Below are 19,272 nucleotides of genomic sequence, written 5' to 3'. Positions count from 1 at the left end.
ACCCTCTTTTCAATCTTCTTCAGCATGATGCTGAACCAAGCCACGAAAGACCCCAACAATGAAGATGCTGTTTACATCCGGTACCGCACGGATGGCAGTCTCTTCAATCTGAGGCGCCTGCAAGCTCACACCAAGACACAAGAGAAACTTGTCCGTGAACTACTCTTTGCAGACGATGCCGCTTTAGTTACCCATTCAGAGCCAGCTCTTCAGCGCTTGACGTCCTGCTTTGCGGAAACTGCCAAAATGTTTGGCCTGGAAGTCAGCCTGAAGAAAACTGAGGTCCTCCATTAGCCAGCTCCCCACCATGACTACCAGCCCCCCCACATCTCCATCGGGCACACAAAACTCAAAACGGTCAACCAGTTTACCTATCTCGGCTGCACCATTTCATCAGATGCAAGGATCGACAATGAGATAGACAACAGACTCGCCAAGGCAAAAAGCGCCTTTGGAAGACTACACAAAAGAGTCTGGAAAAACAACCAACTGAAAAACCTCACAAAGATAAGCGTATACAGAGCCGTTGTCATACCACACTCCTGTTCGGCTCCGAATCATCGGTCCTCTACCGGCATCACCTACGGCTCCTAGAACGCTTCCACCAGCGTTGTCTCCGCTCCATCCTCAACATCCATTGGAGCGCTTTCATCCCTAACGTCGAAGTACTCGAGATGGCAGAGGTCGACAGCATCGAGTCCACGCTGCTGAAGATCCAGCTGCGCTGGATGGGTCACGTCTCCAGAATGGAGGACCATCGCCTTCCCAAGATCGTGTTATATGGCGAGCTCTCCACTGGCCACCGTGACAGAGGTGCACCAAAGAAAAGGTACAAGGACTGCCTAAAGAAATCTCTTGGTGCCTACCACATTGACCACCGCCAGTGGGCTGATATCGCCTCAAACCGTGCATCTTGGCGCCTCACAGTTTGGCGGGCAGCAACCTCCTTTGAAGAAGACCGCAGAGCCCACCTCACTGACAAAAGGCAAAGGAGGAAAAACCCAACACCCAACCCCAACCAACCAATTTTCCCCTGCAGCCTCTGCAACCGTGTCTGCCTGTCCCGCATCGGACTTGTCAGCCACAAACGAGCCTGCAGCTGACGTGGACTTTTACCCCCTCCATAAATCTTCGTCCGCGAAGCCAAGCCAAAGAAGGACCCAGGACCAAACCCTGAGGAACTCCACTAGTCACCGGCCTCCAATTGGACAAACAATTTTCTACCACGACTCTCTGACATCTCCCATCCAACCATTGCTGAATCCATTTCACTACCTCCTTATTTATACCTAATGCCTCCACATTTTTTCCTAACCTCCTGTGGGGAACTTTGTCAAAAGCTTTACTAAAGTCTAAATAGACAACATCCACAGCTTTCCCTTCATCAACCTTTTTTGTAACCCCCTCGAAAAACTCAATCAGGTTTGTCAAGCATGATCCACCCCTGACAAAACCATGCTGATTATTCCCTAGCAATCCCTGTACCTCCAAATAATTGTAAATACCATCCCTCAGAACACTTTCCATCAACTTGCCCACCACAGACGTCAGACTTACAGGCCTAGAATTCCAAGGTTTACATTTAGACCCTTTCTTAAACAGCAGAACCACATGCGCCACCCTCCAATCCTTTGGCACTACCCCCGTGGCCAGTGACATCCTAAATATCTCTGTTAATGGCCCCACTATCTGTCCACAAGCCTCCCTGAGTATCCTTGGGAATATTTTGTCCAGTTCCAGAGATTTATCCATCTTTATCTTTTTCAACACAGCCATCACTAGCTCCTCGGTTATCCTTATATGCTTCATGACCTTCCCACTATTTTTCTTTACTTCAACTGGTTCAATATTTTTTTCCCTAGTGAATACCGAGGCAAAGAAATCATTCAAAATTTCCCCTTTTTCCTCTGACTTCTCATTCAGCCTACCCTCGCTATCTACAAGGGGTCCAATTTTATCCCTCATTAATCTTTTACTTTTAATGTACTTATAGAAACCCTTTGAATTTATTTTTACTCTGTCAGCCAAAGCCTCTGCATGCCTTCTTTTGGCCTTTCTAATTTCTTTCTTAAGATTCCTTCTACACTCCTTGTAGTCCTCCTTCAACTTCTCAGCTCCCTGCTCTTTATACCTCTTGTACACCTCCCTTTTTCTCCTCACCAAATTTCCAATATTCCTCGAAAACCAAGCCTCCCTATGACTTCCAGCCTTTCCTTTGATCCTCACTGGGACATAACTACTCTGTACCCTCAAAATTTCTTTTCTGAATATCCTCCATTTTTCATTTACACCCTCACCTGAAAATATCCTGTCCCACTCAATACTCCCCAAATCCCTTCTTATTCCTTCGAAATTTCCCGTTTCCTTCTTACAACGAAAACATCTATCTGATACTGTTGGGTCCCATTTATTTAACTTTTGGGGCGTGATGTATAGCCTGTGTAACCAATTATATTGTATCATGCGTAACCTCGTGTTTACTGTATTTCTCATAGTTCCGGAGCATAGCTTTTCCCATGTTTCATTCTTTATCTTTATGTTTAGATCTTGTTCCCATTTTTGTTTGGGTTTACAGCTTGTTTCCTCGTTCTCTTTCTCTTGCAGTTTGATGTACATGTTTGTTATAAATCTTTTAATTATCATTGTGTCTGTAATCACATATTCAAAATGCTTCTTTCTGGTAACCTCAGTCTGCTTCCTAATTTGTCCTTCAAGTAGGTTTTCAGTTGGTGGTATGCAAACATTGTACTGTGAGTTATACCATATTTGTACTTCATTTGTTCAAAAAATAATTTATTTCCTGAAAAACAATTTTCTATTCTTTTGATCCCTTTTCTCTCCCATTCTCTAAAGGAAAGGTTATCTATTGTGAAAGAGATTAGTTGATTTTGTGTCAATATTAATTTTGGTAGTTGATAATTTATTTTATTTCTTTCTACGTGAATCTTCTTCCAAATGTTGAGCAGATGGTGCAGTACTGGTGAATTCTCATGTTGTACCAACTTTTCATCCCACTTATATAGTATATGTTCAGGTACTTTCTCCCCTATTTTATCTAGCTCTAATCTGGTCCAATCTGGTTTTTCCCTTGTTTGATTAAAAATCTGATAGGTATCTTAATTGTGCTGGTCTATAATAATTCTTAAAGTTTGGTAGCTGTAAGCCCCCTTGTTTGTACCATTCTGTTAATTTATCTAGTACTATCCTCAGTTTCCCCCTTTCCATAAGAATTTCCTTATTATTTTCTTTAGCTCCTTGAAGAATTTCTCTGTTAGGTGAATTGGTAACGATTGAAATAGGTATTGTATCCTTGGCAAGATATTCATTTTAATACAGTTTATGCTTCCTATCAGTGTTAGTGGTAAATCTTTCCAATGTTCTCAGTCGTCTTGTAATTTCTTCATTAATGGCTGATAATTTAGTTTGTATAGATGGCCTAGATTATTATCTAGTTGAATACCTAGGTATCGGATTGCTTGTGTTTGCCATCTAAATGGTGATTCTTTCTTAAACTTTGTGAAATCCACATTATTAATTGGCATCGCTTCACTTTTATTTGCCTTTATCTTTTACCCCGATACTTCTCCATATTCCTTCAAAAACCATTTGAAATAGAGGAAATACAGGAGATATTTAAAAAACTACCGAACAATCAAATACCGGGAGAGGATGGACTCCCAATAGAATTCTATAAAACATTTAAAGACTTATTAATTCCTCCTCTCCTGGAAGTAATGAACCAGACTGAAAAAACACAAAACATGCCAGATTCATGCAAAACAGCAATAATTACAGTAATACCAAAGACGAGGAAGGATCCACTAACACCAGCATCGTATAGACCAATATCTCTACTTAACACAGATTCTAAGATAATAGCTAAATTATTAGCAAATAGTTTGGCCGACTGTGTACCAACAATAGTAAAACTAGATCAAACTGGATTTATTAAAAAAAGATGAACAATGGACAATATCTGTAAGTTCATTAACTTAATCCATGCAATACAAGGAAACAAGACACCAACAGTGGTGGTTGCTTTAGACGCAGAGAAAGCCTTTGACAGAGTAGAATGGAATTATTTATTCAAAGTACTACAGAAATTCAACCTACCAGAGAAATATATTAATTGGATTAAAGCATTATATAAGGGACCATTGGCGAAGATGACAATAAATGGATATATATCAAACCAATTTAAATTAAGCAGATCAACAAGGCAGGGATGTCCACTATCTCCCTCACTGTTCGCGTTAGCTATAGAACCATTGACAGAACAGAAAATAAATAAGAGGGATAAAAATAAAAGAGAAGGAATATAAAATCTGTCTATTTGCAGATGACATCATAGTATACTTAACAGAACCAGAAATATCAATAAAAGAATTACATAAGAAATTGAAGGAATATGGAGAATAAAAACTCTTTGAGGAGAGTTGGGTGGCACGGTTACCGAAAGGGCCTGTTACCGTGCAATACGTCTAAATTTGAAATGTTTTAAATTTAAATTTAAAAGATTTGAGAAGAAAGAACTGATCATTACCCTCAGGAGAGGGAGAAGAGTCCACATCCTTATCCCTATTTCTGGTTTTGAAGTTGAAAGGGTAGATAGGTTTAAATTCTTTGGAATAAATATCTCTAATGTCCTGACCTTGGACAAACACGTTGATGTGACGGTCAAGGAATTACATGAACACCTCTCCGTTACCAGAAGACTGAGGAAGTTTAGCATGTCTCCCTGACACAGGGGCACCATCGAGACACAGGCAAACAGGAGGTGCCCAGAATGCAAGATGGGTCAGCATGGAAGAGCAAGGGCTGAAGGGCTGTATTGTCTCTACCTTATGTATGGGCTTCCAGTGGAGATCTAGGTGCTTGAAGGTGTTGGGCACTCCCTTGGGATTCTGGAGTTCCTTCTCTATTTTCCGTTTGTCTTGCATTGACAGGGCCGTGGAATTCGGCTGTCGAATATCCCAGAACAGTACAGTGCTGTAGGATCACAAGTAAGAAGGACAGAAAGAGGCCAATCAGCCCATCAGGACTGCTCTGCCATTTAATCACAAACTGATCCTTAACACTCAGCCCCACTCCCCGGCCTTTTCCCCATAACCCTTGATCCCCTAACTATCATATACTGTCAATTTCAGTTATAAATACACCCAACGACCTAATTTCCACTGCTGCCTGTGCCAACAAGTTCCACAGACTCGCGGCCCTCTGGCTAAAGAAATATCTTAACATCTCTGTTTTAAATTGATGCCCTTTTATCCTAAAGTTGTGGTCTCTTGTCCTCAACTCCCCGACCATGGAAACAACCTTGTCACATCTGCTCTGTCCAGGCCTTTCAGCATTTGAATGTCTCTATGAAGACCCCCTCATCCTTCTGAACACCAACGAGTACAATCCAAGAGGTAAAAAATGTTCCTCATGTGTAAATTTTAATTTTTAAAAAACTTATTAAAAAATGTAGCCATACAGCACAGTAACAGGCCATTTCGGCCCACGTGTCTGTGCCGCCCAATTACACCCAATTAACCTACAGCCCCGGTACATTTTCGAGCAGTGGGAGGAAACCGGAACCCCCAGGGAAAACTCTACGCAGACACGGGGAGAACGTGCAAACTCCTTACAGACAGCGCGGGATTCAAACCCTGGACTTGATCACTGGAGCTGCACTAACTGTGATGCCAACTATGCCGCCCTTTCATTCCTAGAATCATTCTAGTAAATCTTCTCTGAACCCTCTCCAATGCCAGCACATCCTTTCTTAAATATGGGGTGCATGGTTGGCATAGCGGTTTACACTGCTCTTTTACAGTGCTAGCGATTGTGACTGTGGTTCAAATTCCACGCTGTCTCTGAGGAGTTTGAATATTCGCCCAGTGTCTGCATGGGTTTTCCCTGGGGGGGCTCCGGTTTCCTCCCACCTGTTCATTGTTGTCGGTTCATTGGATGTAAAATTGGATGGCATGGACTCGTGGGCTGAAGGGCTTGTTATAGTGGTGTACGTCTACATTTAATTTTTAACATTTAAAATATTTAAAATAAGGCAAGGAACGATCACATGGGCATTACACAGCACGCTCTCAGAGGCTGCGCTGGTGTGTCACCAAATGGGAACTCCCTATGATGCAGCCAGGTAATGGGAAGGAGCACATAGGAATGGTGGAGAGAGCATGTCTCTTGCTTGGCCTTGCCGATCCTTTCAATGGACAGAAAGAATGCCGTTCAGCTTTTTTGCTCCATTCTGAAGAAAAGAACATGCAGCGCGCATTCTCTGTTGGACAGTTTTAGGAAGCGCTGAAACCTAATGGTTCTATGACCAGCGTCTTTCTCCACAGATGTGGGAGGAAAGGGAAAATGTAGGATCACACAGGGATAAGAGCAGGAGTCTGCCATCCAGCCCGTCGAGGCTGCTGTGCCATTCAGTGATATCACGGCTGATCTGGCCGTGGAATCATCTGTTCCCCCATAACCCTTAATTTCCTTCCTCAAAAATCTAGGTAAGGGGAAATGAAGGGGGAGGAGGGAAGGGGTCAGGACAAAGGAGAGAAGGACCTTAATGCAGTTATGAATAGATACTGACTGAGGCAAATGTTTGATGAGTATTCGGCTTTGATAAATAATAATCCACAGATAACAGCCACAAGCCAGTATACTTACCAGTCGGGAGAACATGTGACGAGTTGGACACACATCCCATCTGCGTTTTCACATGGGAATCCAAACTTTGTTAACTTGAGAAACAGAAATGTGTCAATTCAGTGATCCAGGGTAAAAGAGACGTGTAGGAATTAGCGAAGGACGTCCTGGTCCACAATTCGATATGATCACGGCTGATTATCCAGCTCACGAGCGGAACAGCGAGAGTTCAGGGCCAAAGGGAAGAATGGGGGACCCTGGCTGATGAGTGATATCGAGGCACAGGAAAATGAAGGAGGTGTACGTCAGCTGGGATCAAGCAAATTGTTCGAGGAGGATAGGGGACGTAGGGGTACACTTCAATGGGAAATCAGGATGTGAGAAAAGTACCGTGTATACTCATGTAAAAGTTGAGCCCCTATTTTTGGCCATGAAATGTCTTTTGTAAAAGTTGACCCTAGACTCTCACCTTGGGCCCAGCTGCCTGCAGGTCGGAACTCCCAATCCCTCGATCACAGATTCAAGCCTCAGCCCCAGCTGCCTGCCTATTGGAACTCCCAAAACTTCAGTCGCAAATTCACGCCTTGGCCCCGCCACCCATCGGAGCTCCTGACACCTCCAACGATGCAGATACTTACCATGGTCAAAAGTAGTGTCCATGGAAAGGTAAACTGTCGCGAGAGTTGATGCAAAAGCTAACGTGGAAATATGAAATTTTACAACTCCCAAACTTCGACAATTATTATAGGGCAGTCCAAATGAGATTTATTGCATATTTTTTTGAGGGAGAGAACATTCCAGCCTGAATCAAAATAGAATTAAGTAAAATTGAAGACAACATAGCTGATTCTTTTATTTATAAATGGAATTCAAAATTAATGATGAGTTAAAGACGTGCCTCTATTAAAACACCAGTGGTTCTCAGCCTTTTTCTTTCCACTCACATCCCACTTTAAGCAATCCCTATTCTATAGGTGCTCTGGGATTAGTAAGCAATTATTTAAGATGGGATGTGGATGGAAAGAAAGGTTGAAAACCACTGTTTTAATCGTCCCTCATTGACTCGTTATGTGCACAGTTTCAGAACTCCAAAGGAAATGGGCCAATGACCATTTTTCTCAAGCAAAATATTTCAGTAACAATTGGGTCTAGAGCAGTGATTCTCAACCTTCCCTTCCCACTCATATCCCTCCTTAATCAATCCCTTACTAATCACAGAGCTCCGATGGCCTAGGGATTACTTAAAGTGCGATGCAAGTGGAAAGAAAAAGGTTGAGAACCACTGGTCTAGTAGATATTTGGGTTAGGATAGATGGGGAAATTGGAACACCTAATAACCCTTTGTTCCAAAGGGTTAAACCCTTCGATCTCCTTTTCAAAAGATCAATTTTTAAAGCTGTGGTCAAGTAAAGGAATTAAAAGTATTAAAGATTGTTATGTTCAAGGGCAGCTGATGTCCTTTCCGCAATTAAGAAATAAATACGGAATAACTAGGAACATGGTTTTTTACTATTTTCAAGTAAAAATATACTTAAGAGATAAATTGGAATTGGAGAGGCTTTTGTCCTCTTGTAGTGAAGTGCAAACCCTTATTAGACAAGGGACTGTATAAAAATGCACTTCTGCATCATCTGTTGTAACCTCTAAACCTGGGCTTCATATATCTGAACAAAAATGGGAACCGTATTTAAACGTAGGTTTGAGAGGGGAAAGTTGTACTTGACAAATCTTGTTGAATTTTTTGAAGAGGTGACCAGAAAGGTTGATGAAGGTAGAACAGTAGACGTGGTCTATTTAGATTTTAGTAAGGCTTTTGATAAGGTTCCGCATGGAAGGTTGGTGAAGGTTCAATCTCTAAGGATTAATGTTGAGATAGTCAGATGGGTTCAATGGTGGCTGGAAGATAGGCACCAGAGAATCATTCTGTCTGTCAGGATGGACAACTGTCTGTCAGGATGGAGGCCAGTGACGAGGAGTGTGCCTCAAGGATCGGTGTTGGGGCCTTTGTTGTTCGTCATTTACATTAATGATTTGGATGATGGGGTAGTAAATTGGGTGAGTAAATATGCGGACGATACAAAATAGGGGGAGTTGTGGATAGTGAAGAGGGTTTTCATGGACTACAGAAGGATTTGGACTGTTTGGAAAAGTGGGCTGAAAGATGGCAGATGGAGTTTAATGTCGATAAGTGTGAGGTGTTTCATTTTGGGAAGAATAACTAAAATAGGACGTATCCAGTGAAGGGGAGGGCATTGAGGAATGCAGAGGACAGAGGAATCTTGGAATAATGGTTCAGCATTCCTTGAAGGTGGATTCTCATGTAGATAGGGTGGTGAAGAAGGCTTTTGGTATGCTGGCCTTTAAAATCATATCATAGAATATAGGAGCTGGGAGGTGATTTTGAGACTGTTTAAGGCTTTGATGAGGCCAGGTTTGGAGTATTGTGTGGAGTTCTGGTCTCCAAATTATAGGAAGAATATCAATAAGGTTGATAGGTTGCAAAGAAGGTTTACGAAAATGTTACCTGGGTTGCAGCATCTTGAATATGGAGAAAGATTGAATTGACTGGGACTTTATTCACTGGAGTGTAGAAGGTTGAGAGGGGATTTGATGGAGGTATTTAAAATTATGAAGGGGATAGAGTAGATATGAATAGGCTCTTTCCCCTGAGGGTAGGGGAGATTGGAACAAGGGGTCATAAGTTGAGGGTTAGGGGGCAAAACTTTAGGAGTAATGACCTTCCGGAAGAGGTGGTTACAGCAGGGTCAATTTTGTCATTTAAGAGAAGGTTAGATGAGTACATGGATGTGAGGGGGTTGGAGGGTTACGGGCAAGGGAGCAGGTAGGTGGAACTAGTGGAGTTTCACATAAATCAGTGTGGACTAGAAGGGCTGATATGGCCTGTTTCAATACTGTAAATTGTTCTATGGTTATATTACAATAGATGAGCAAATATGGACAGATTTCTGCAGAGATTATATGATCAATTACAGACCAGTACAATACAACTTCATGCATCAGTTAGACACGACACTGTGAACAAAATTGAATTTACCAAATACGTGTTTTCGATGTGGTAAGGATGAAGGCACCTTTTTTGCATTCTATATGGTCATGTGCAAAAGTGAGACCTTTCTGGGTAAAAGTAGGGGAACTATTGGAGCAAATTACATACCCACAATATCCTGACTTATTTTTATTAGGGACTGTAGAAGGAAAGAGACTGAAATTGAAGTTGCCATTAACCCAAAGGAAAGTTGTTAAAGTGGTACTGGTGATGGAGAAAAAGTGTCTCGCAGTTACTTGGAAATCAAACTATGAATATGAATAGATAGATTAAATATAGAAATTCACAAGTGTATTCCTTTAGAGAAAATTACATATAATTTGAGGAAAAACACAACATGTTTCTGCAAATTTGGGGCCCATATGTGCAAAAGGTGGGTATTATTGTTTAATTCTATTTCGTCCAGTCGCTGGAACCTATGATAACGTCCATAAGACGAGTAAAGGAATTATAGTTTGATCAAATCCTTGGTGCCCTGTCCTCGTACAATCCCATAGTTCTTCCTTCATTTGTTTTCTTTATTCTGTTTCTCTATAATTTGAGACCAAGTATTGTTTTATTATTGTTGTTTTAGGGGGTTGGGGGGGTTAGGGAGGGATTATTAAGGGGAGGGGGTAAAATATGGAAAATGTACAAAGCTGTATATATTCTGCATGATGGAAATTTTAAAATAAAGAATTCAAACAAAAAAATATCTGTGTAATACTCGAGCCCACAAATTTAACGGTAAAAAATGGTCAGCAAAATTTGACTTTTACCCAGATATAAACGGGACTTGAGCGATGTTTGGCAGATCAGCTAAAGGAGAATCCAAAGAAATTAAAATGGTAGTTCAGGAGAGAATCGGTCCCATTAAACGTAATTGGGGTTGTCTGCGTGTTGAATCATGGGAAATAGGCAAGATTTTTAATGAATTCTCATCTATATTTACATTGCAGAAGGTCATGGGGCTGGGGAACACAGGGAAGAGAATAGTAATGGTCTGAGACATTAGTATTACAAAAGAGGTGATCAGAGAGTTGAGGAGCAGAATGGAAAATAAATCCTCCAGGGCCAGCGAAGTGTGCAGTTGGGCACTGTGGCAAGCCAGGGAAGAATTCACTGGCGCCCTGACAGAGAACTTGGGACCTTGGCCACGAGTGAGGTACCAGAAAACTGGGAGATGGTTAACATGTTTCGGCTCCCTGTCTGCTCGGTGTGTCGAAATCCATAGATCTCAAGGTCGCCACACAGGTTGTTAGGATAGCCAAGAAGACCTATGGGATGCTGGGCTTCATTAATCAGGAATTGTGAGGTCATGTGGCAGCTCTACAAATCTCTGCTGAGACAACACTTAGAGTATGTGTTCAGTTCTGGTCACCTCATTAATGGAAAGATGTGGATGCTATGGAGAGGGGTCAGAGGAGATTTACCAGGATGTTAACTGGATTGGAAAATAAGTTTTATGAGTCAAGTTTAACAGAGCTGGGACTTTTCCCTTTGGAGAGTAGAAGGATGAGAGGAGACTTGATAGAGGTCTACAAGATTCTGAGAGGCGTAGATAGGGTGGGCGGTCAGTGCCTGTTTCCCAGGGCGGGATCAGCAAACACCAGGGGACATGTGTACAAAGTGAAGGGGGGGGGAAGTTTAGGGGAGATGTCAGGGGTAATTTTTCTTCTTACACAGAGAGTTGTGGGGGCCTGGAATACCTTGCTGGGGATAGTGGTGGAGGCTGGAACATTAGGGGCATTTAAGAGACTCTTAGACAGACACATGGATGAAAGGAAAATAGAGGGTTACAGGTTAGGAGGGTTTAGTACTTTTTGTTTCATATATATAGTTCGGCACAACATTGTGGGCTGAAGGGCCTGTACTGTGCTGTAGTGTTCTGTGTTCTAGGTGTCTTTATTTCAAAAAGGGTACAAGGGAAAGTCGGGAAATGTTACTAATATCAATGCTGGCTACTTTTCTGGAGAAGATTCTGAGAGATAAGATCAAACTGAACTTGGAAAGCCAAGGACTGATCAGGGCCTGTCAGCGAGGCTTAGCGTCTCACAAACAAGTTTGAGTTTTCCGAAGATGCGACTGAGAGGATGGACAAGGCAGTGTAGGATACATTGTCCACATGGACTTTAGCAAGGACATTAAATGTTTTATAAAATTCTATTGGAAATCCATACTCTCCTGGTGTTTTATTGTTCGGCAGCTTTTTAAATACATCTTGTACTTCCTCTATTTCAAATAGTTTTATTAGTTTGTTTTGTTCCTCTTGCAATTTCGGCAGTTCAATTTTAGCTAAATATTCCTCTATTTTGTCATCTTTTCCCTCATTCTCAGTTTGGTATAAATTGTTCATAAAATTCCTTAAAATTTTCAATAATGACTGGACCAACTCTTCATCTAATTTTGGTTCTAAATTGTGCACCCTGTTCCCTAAGCCTGAGACTTTGGGCAGTACAGCTGAGGAACAGCCTTCCTGCACCTGGTCCATCCAGTTGAGTTAACATTTCTCTCAGCCTCAACAAGAGGATAAAATATTGGAGCAGAAGCAGACTATTTGGCCCATTGGCCCAGCTCCACCTTTCAATCATGAGCTGATCCATTCTCCCTCTCAGCTCCACTCCCTGGCCTTCTCCCCATAACCTTTGATGCCCTGACTATTCAGATACCTGTCAATCTCTGCCTTAAATACACCCAACAACCTGGCCTCTACAGCTGCCCGTGGCAGCAAGTTCTCTGGCTGAAGAAATTCCTCCACATCTCTGTTTTAAATGAGCCCTTTCAATCCTATAGTTGTGTCCTCTTGTCCTAGACTCCCTGAACGTGAGAAACAACTTTGTCATATCTATTCTGTCCAGGCCTTTCAACATTCAAAATGCTTGTATGACGTTCCCCCTTCATTCTTCTGAACTCCAAGGAGTACAGACCAAGATCTGACAAACATTCCTCATATGCCAATTCCTTCATTCCAGGAATCATTCTTCTGAATCTTCTCTGAACCCTCTCTAACACCAGCACATCCTTTCTTAAAATTGTACCCCGTACTCCATGTGAGGCCTCACCAGTGCCTTATAAAGCTCCAACATCACATCACTGCTTTGATATCCTGTCAACACTATGTCCACCTTCTTCACCACCAACTCAACCTAGATATTAACCGTTAGGGTTCCCTGCATGACGACTCTCAAGTCCCTTTGCACCTCCGAATTTTGAATTTTCTCCCCATATAAATAATAGCCTGTCCATTTATTCCTTAGACCAAAGTGCACGACCAGACACTTTCCAACGTTGGATTTCATTTTAAGGATCCTCCCCACCCAATACACGCTCTGTTCTTGCTTCTGCCATCAGGAAAGAGGTCTAGGTTCCACAGGACTTGCATCACCATGTTCAGGAACATCTGCTCCCCCTCCACCATCAGACTCCCCTACAACAAACTCAATCAGGGCCTCATTTAAGGACTCTCACTTGGGCACTTTATTGGTTTTTTGCACATTGTTGATATTTCTCATTTGTTTACATGTATATGGTGTGTACAATTTTATTTTGCACTGCCAATATGTGGTTATTCTGATCACAGGGTAAAGAATCTCAGGGTATTTTGTGATGTGTTTGACAATAAATTTGAATCCGAGTCTACTTGCCACTTCTTTGCCCAATCTCCTGCCTGTCTCTCTGTTTCATCCCTCTGTATCTGCCCCTCCACCTACCTTAGTATCAACAGAGCCCCCCACATTCTTTGAAACCCCGGTGGGCACAGGCCCAACTGACCCAATGTCTCCTCATACAGTGCCCTCCTTCCACGTGACATTTCTCCTTACCTCGAAATGATCGGGTAGCCAGCACAGGTCAGTAGTCATGGATTTATGCCCGTTCTCGATTGACGAAACTGCGCAGTGGCGGGCAGTGGGCACTCTGAATGATCGGGCAGAGTCGAGCTCTGGCTGAAAAATTAAACAGAAGGAACAACCTTTACCCGATGTTCACGACCCAATACAGTGTGGAAACAGGCCTTTCGGCCCAAATTGCTCGTATTAACACTCATGCTCAAACCTGCCTGCATTTGGCCTATACCCCTCAAAACACATCCTATCCACTTATTTGTCCAAAGTTTTTTCAGCATTGCACCTCCTCTGGTAGCCCATTCTATTCACCCACCACCCTCTGTGTAAAAGGGTTACCCTTCAGGCTCCTGTTAAATCTCCCCCCTCACCTTAAACCTGTGTACATTGTTCATGATTTTAGTCTGGAATCACCCTCCAAGCCTGGTTTGGAATCTCCAGTGAATAAGGATCGGTCACCAGGGCTACGTCATAACCAGAAATAAAAAAAATTCCCCTGGGAAAACCATCAGGGCAGTAGAATAGTTGGGAAAACAATTGAGGTGGAAGATGGTAACAACAGGGGCTTGAGCAACAGGGAGAGGTGGAGCAGGCTGGGGCTTTATTCCATGGAGCGCAGGAGTATGAGGGGTGATCTCATGGAGGAGGACAACATCAAGAGAGGAATGGATCGGGTGAACCAGGGAGTATTTTGCCCGGAGTCTGGGGGGGGATCAGTAACCAGAGGTTTAAGGTGGGGGGAGGGAGGGAGGGAGGGAGGTTTAAATTTAGACATGCAGCACAGAAACAGGCCATTTCCACCCACGAGCCCGTGCTGCCCACTTTAAACCCAATTAACCTCCACTCCCCGGTACGTTTCAAACAGGAACCTGAGGGGGTAACGTTTTTACACAGAGGGTGGTGGTTGTATAGAACGGGCTGCCAGAGGAGATGGGTGAGGCAACGTTTAGGAAACATTTGGAAAGGGGAAAGGTTTCAGGGGAACATTAGGGGGAACAGAGTGGTGGGAATGTGGAATGAGCTGCCATCTGTTGTGGTGAATGCGGGCTTGATTGTGAGTTTAAGAAATTGGATAGGGACATGGATGGGAGAGGTCTGGGAGGTTATGGAATGGGAGCAGGTCAGTGGGACTGGCAGAATATGATGATTGACATAGTCTAAAAGGGCTGAATGGCCTGCTTCCTGTGGTGTAGAGTGCTATGGTTCGAAGGAATAGATGAATTTAGAGGGATATGGGCCAAATGCAGGGAAGGTGTGACGAGTGTTGGTGGGACACTTTGTTCGGCATGGGCAAGTTGGGTGGAAGGGCCTTCTTCCTGTGTGGCTCTGTGAATATAATGAGACATAGAGCCTGCCACCGGGGAAACAGATCACACAGCTTGTCCGTGCCCTCCTGATTCGTCCCACTTGCCTGTGTTAGGCCCAGACCAATGAGCAAAACCAGGCTGGGAACTGAGGTGCACCTGATGGAATTTGTACCAACCAGTTGATATCCCTGAACCTGATGCAGCTCAGAGGCTGTGGAATACGGTAACAGGCACAGCCTCACCTAACTGCCTTTTGGACTCCACACCCCATTCTCCAACCAAGAACTGCCAGCTGGAGGAACTCAACAGGTCGAGCAGTATCCGTGGAGAGAAAGGGTTGACATTCTGGGTCGGAAGGCTGAGAGTGCATGGAGAGCTGGTTAAATGTGGACAGGGTGTGAAGGGTTGGATAAGGGCTATTGGGGGGGATTGGTTGACCAGGGAGGCATGAATGACAACAGTCCGCAGTAGTTAGAACTATAGAACATTACAGCACAAAAACAGGCCCTTCAGCCCTTCTGGACTGTGCTGAACCATTTTTCTGCCTCGTCCCATTGTCCTGCACCCAGTCCATAGCCCTGCATACCCCTCCCATAACGTACATGCCCAAATTCTTCTTCAATGTTAAAATTGAGCCTGAATTCACCACTTCAGCTGGAAGCTCATACCATATCCCCACCACTCTCTGTGTGAAAAAGTTCCCCCTAAACTTTAACCCATGCCCTCTGGTTTGTATCTCACCCACCCTCAGTGGAAAAAGCCGACCTACATTTACTCTGTCTACCCCCTCTTAATTTTAAATACCTCCATCAAATCTCCCCTCACTCTTCTACACTCCAGGGAATGAAGTCCGTACCTGTTTAACTTTTCCCTGTAACTCCTCATCTTCCGGCTGACCAGACGGTATTAATACCGACTTCTCTGGCTTTCAATTGAAACCCCCCACCCCCCTCCTCACTTCTTCCCCATCGCCTCCCCCCAGCTGTCTCTCCCTTCCTGTCTCCTTTCACACAGACCTGATAAGTTCTCCCTTCTCCCCTCGTCATATCCAATTAACACCCTTTGTTGTCTCAATTCTGCGATTTCCTGCTTCTGGCTCCACTCTCCTTATTCCTTGAAGAGGGGCTCAGGCCCGAAACATCAGTAATACCTCTTTGTCTCCTATGGACCCTGAAAAGATCATCCAAGTTTCTCCAGCATTTCAGTGCATTTTTACTACAATCACAGCATCTGCAGACCTACGTGTTTCACTCAGTTACTGGAGTCCAGGCAACATCCGAGTAAATCTTCTCTACACTCTTTCAATCTCACTGATATCTTTCCTCTAGTTAGGCGATTGGCAGAGTTGAAACGGCAGTGACCGGGACCTCAGGATGACTACTGTAGTCAGGTGCTCTCCCCAAGTCTGGGGTGGTCTCTCTGATGTAGAGGGGGCCACTTCAGGATCACCGAGTGCAGCCAATTTATCAATTGAAGTCTCTAACTCCAGTGAACTTGCTGTGTCTCTCTCGGTTAGAACTGGCTCTGACTGACATCACCGTGGCTATTCACGTCATCTGGCCAACATCACACTGATTGCATTACATTTAATGTGCCCCCCATTAACCCTCTTGGTCTTACCCCATCAGAAATATTAACACAAACATAGAACATTACAGTACAGGCCCTTCGACCCATGATGTGGTGCCAGCCGAGATAAACCTATACAAAAAACTAAACCTTCTCAACCTCACACCCATAACCCTCTATTTTTCTTCCATCCATGGGCCTGTCTAAGAGTTTCTTAAATGCCTTTATTGTCCCAGCTTCCACCACCATCCCCGGAAAGGCATTCCAGGCCCTCACAACTCTCGGTGTAAAAAAAACTTACCCTTGATATCTCCCCTAAACGTTTCTTCCTTCACCTTGTACAGCTGACCCCTTGTGTTTGCTGATCCTGCCCTGGGAAAAAGGCACTGGCTATCCACCTTATCCATGTCTCTCATAATCCTGTAGACATATAATGTCTTCTCTCATCCTTCATCGTTCCAAAGAGAAAAGTCCCAGCTCTGCCAACCTTGCCTCATATAAAACACATTTTCCAATCCAGGCAACATCCTGGTAAATCTCCTTTACGCCCTCTCTATAGCTTCCACATCCTTCCGATAATGAGACGGCCAGAACAGAAGCCTAATAGTCTGCATATGCTTGAGATTGTCTGATCTCGGAAACTAAGCAGGCTCAGGACTGGTCAGTACTTGGAGTGGAGACTGCCTTCGAACACCAGGTGCTGTAGGTTTCTGTGAGGGGCTCTGGAAAAAGTGGTGACTCTCTGTCTGCCCTACGGTAGACAAAAGTTAAAGAATTTCATGTATGTTACATTCTAAATGTAGTACTACACGACAATAATGGAACCTTTACCTTTACTCCAAGTTAAATATTCTCATTATTCTATCCATTCCTTCCCCACCTTTATTCCCATTGAAAACAACATTGTTTTCTCCATTTCTCAGTTCTGATTAAGCGTTGACTGTTTCTCTCTCCACAGAGGCTGACTGGCCTTCTGAGTGTTTCCAGGGTGTTCTCCTTTACGTTTGGATTTCCAGCATCTGCAGTGTTTGGGTTTTTGAGACTTGCACGCACGCTGCAGGCGATGTTGGGATTCTCCCTCTCTCCTGGTCTCAGGTCAGTGCATGCCATGGCTCCCACCCGTACTCACCAGCAAGTTGGATTTGTGGGCGTCAGATTCTGTGGCTGCAGGATGACCCTGCAGTCTCTCTGCGAACTCATTGATATCCCACAGGACCACCTGCAGAGGAGGAGGATGGCAAACATCAGCTACAACTGCGACCTGTATTTGTATAAACCCCCCCCCCTCCAAACTGGAAACCATGTGCAGAGGGCTGTGAATGCAGCCCAGGCCACCATAAACAACCCCCCACCCCTCCATTGACTCCTCCCACTGTCTCAGGAAAGCTGCTAAAATATTCAAGGACACTCTCTTTCCCCCCTGCCTGAAGGTTCACAAGCCCGAAGAAACAAATCTCTAGATTCCAGGACAGTTCCTTTCCTGTTGTTACCAGGTGTTTAGTTCATTTATTTCGGACATTAAAAACAACTCACGATGACCCAACTGCTGTATAGATCATAAATTACATCCTAACCTAAGAAGCTATTTAAAGCGCAGTATAAAACAGGTGCTCAAGGTTCAGAATTGTACATACAACATGGTAGCAATCAACAATCACCTCAAAACGCTTGCGAGTATAAATTCAACTTCAGCCTGGAATTGAAAGAGTTAAAGGAGGAGGCTGATTTGACAGAGGGAAGACTGTTGTTCCACAGTTTGGGGCTGCAATTGAAAAGGCGCAATCTCCCTGAGTTTGTGATTTGAGCACGGAACAACCGAGCGCCCTAAATTGGCCAATCTGAGGGATCTTGAAGTGGAGTAGGGCATTAGGAGATCGGTGATGTAGGAGGGTGCCAGTCCATTCATGGCTTTGTAAGCACACTGGAGAACTAGATTTTATTCTGAGCCGTACTGGCAGCCAGTGGAGGGAGCCAAAATAGGGGTGATATGGTCCCTCCTGTTAGGATCCTTGTTGCATTCTGCCCCAGTTGCAGACGGGATAACAACAAATGACTAATTCCCGAATACAAATAGAGTAGTCTTAACGGGAGAAAATGAAGGCATGGATAACTTTGTCGAGGTCTTTCAGTGACAATAGTGAGGAGCTGGAAAAAGCTACCTTTTACCTCTGCATTGACTTGTTTGTCAAACTTGAAGGTGGAATCGAATAGTGGGGAGAGAAGGTTGAACTATTTTGCTTGAGAAATATTGTCATTGGCCCATTTCCTTTGGAGTTCTGAAACCATGCACATAACGAGTCAATGAGGGACGATTAAAACAGTAGTTTTCAAACTTTTTCTTTCCACCCCCATCCCACCTTAAGCCATCCCTTACTAATCACAGACCACCGATGGCAATAGGGACTACTTAAAGTGGGATGTGAGTGGAAAGAGAAAGGATGAGAACCACCTCTAGGTTCAAGGAAAATTTACTTCCAACAGCCATCAGGCTCTTAAACCTCCCTTTGTTACACTGACCAGGGACTGTTCCGAGACTGCAAAAGGACCATCTGCACCATTACAAAGCAACTTTTTTGCACCAAGGTGACTGTGAATATTTATTATCGAACTCATGCTCTTTCTGTCTGATGGGAGAGGGACTGCCGCCTGGGAAATGCCTTCTTCAGCGGGCCGTGAGATTGATGAATAGTAACTGAGTAAATCATCCAAAAATATTTACACATATTTATTTTAAATTCAAGTCCAAGTCCAAATTTATTGTCAGAGAATGATATCCTGAGAATTTTCTTTCCCCCTGTGGGCCAGAAAGAATTTCTACATATCGGTAACTAAACCGTACACAAGAAAAAGATGTGTATGCAGCAGA

The 19,272-nt window shown here is 43.6% G+C and overlaps 1 protein-coding gene across 1 annotated transcript in view; it reads right to left on the bottom strand.

Moving 5' to 3' along the window:
- dnai3 (dynein axonemal intermediate chain 3) overlaps positions 1-19,272 on the bottom strand; it is an 87,392-nt gene that overhangs the window by 28,511 nt on the left and 39,609 nt on the right. The window contains exons 11-14 of the mRNA XM_069939394.1: positions 17,536-17,625; positions 13,510-13,632; positions 6,664-6,737; positions 4,842-4,989 (exon numbers count right to left, since the gene is read on the bottom strand). Of these exons, the coding sequence (XP_069795495.1) occupies positions 4,842-4,989; positions 6,664-6,737; positions 13,510-13,632; positions 17,536-17,625 (435 nt within the window). The remainder of the gene's footprint in view (positions 1-4,841; positions 4,990-6,663; positions 6,738-13,509; positions 13,633-17,535; positions 17,626-19,272) is intronic.

This window comes from Narcine bancroftii, chromosome 5 (genome assembly GCF_036971445.1).
Source record: "Narcine bancroftii isolate sNarBan1 chromosome 5, sNarBan1.hap1, whole genome shotgun sequence".
NCBI classification, from domain to species: domain Eukaryota; kingdom Metazoa; phylum Chordata; class Chondrichthyes; order Torpediniformes; family Narcinidae; genus Narcine; species Narcine bancroftii.
This window is presented reverse-complemented; position numbering and strand designations above follow the sequence as displayed.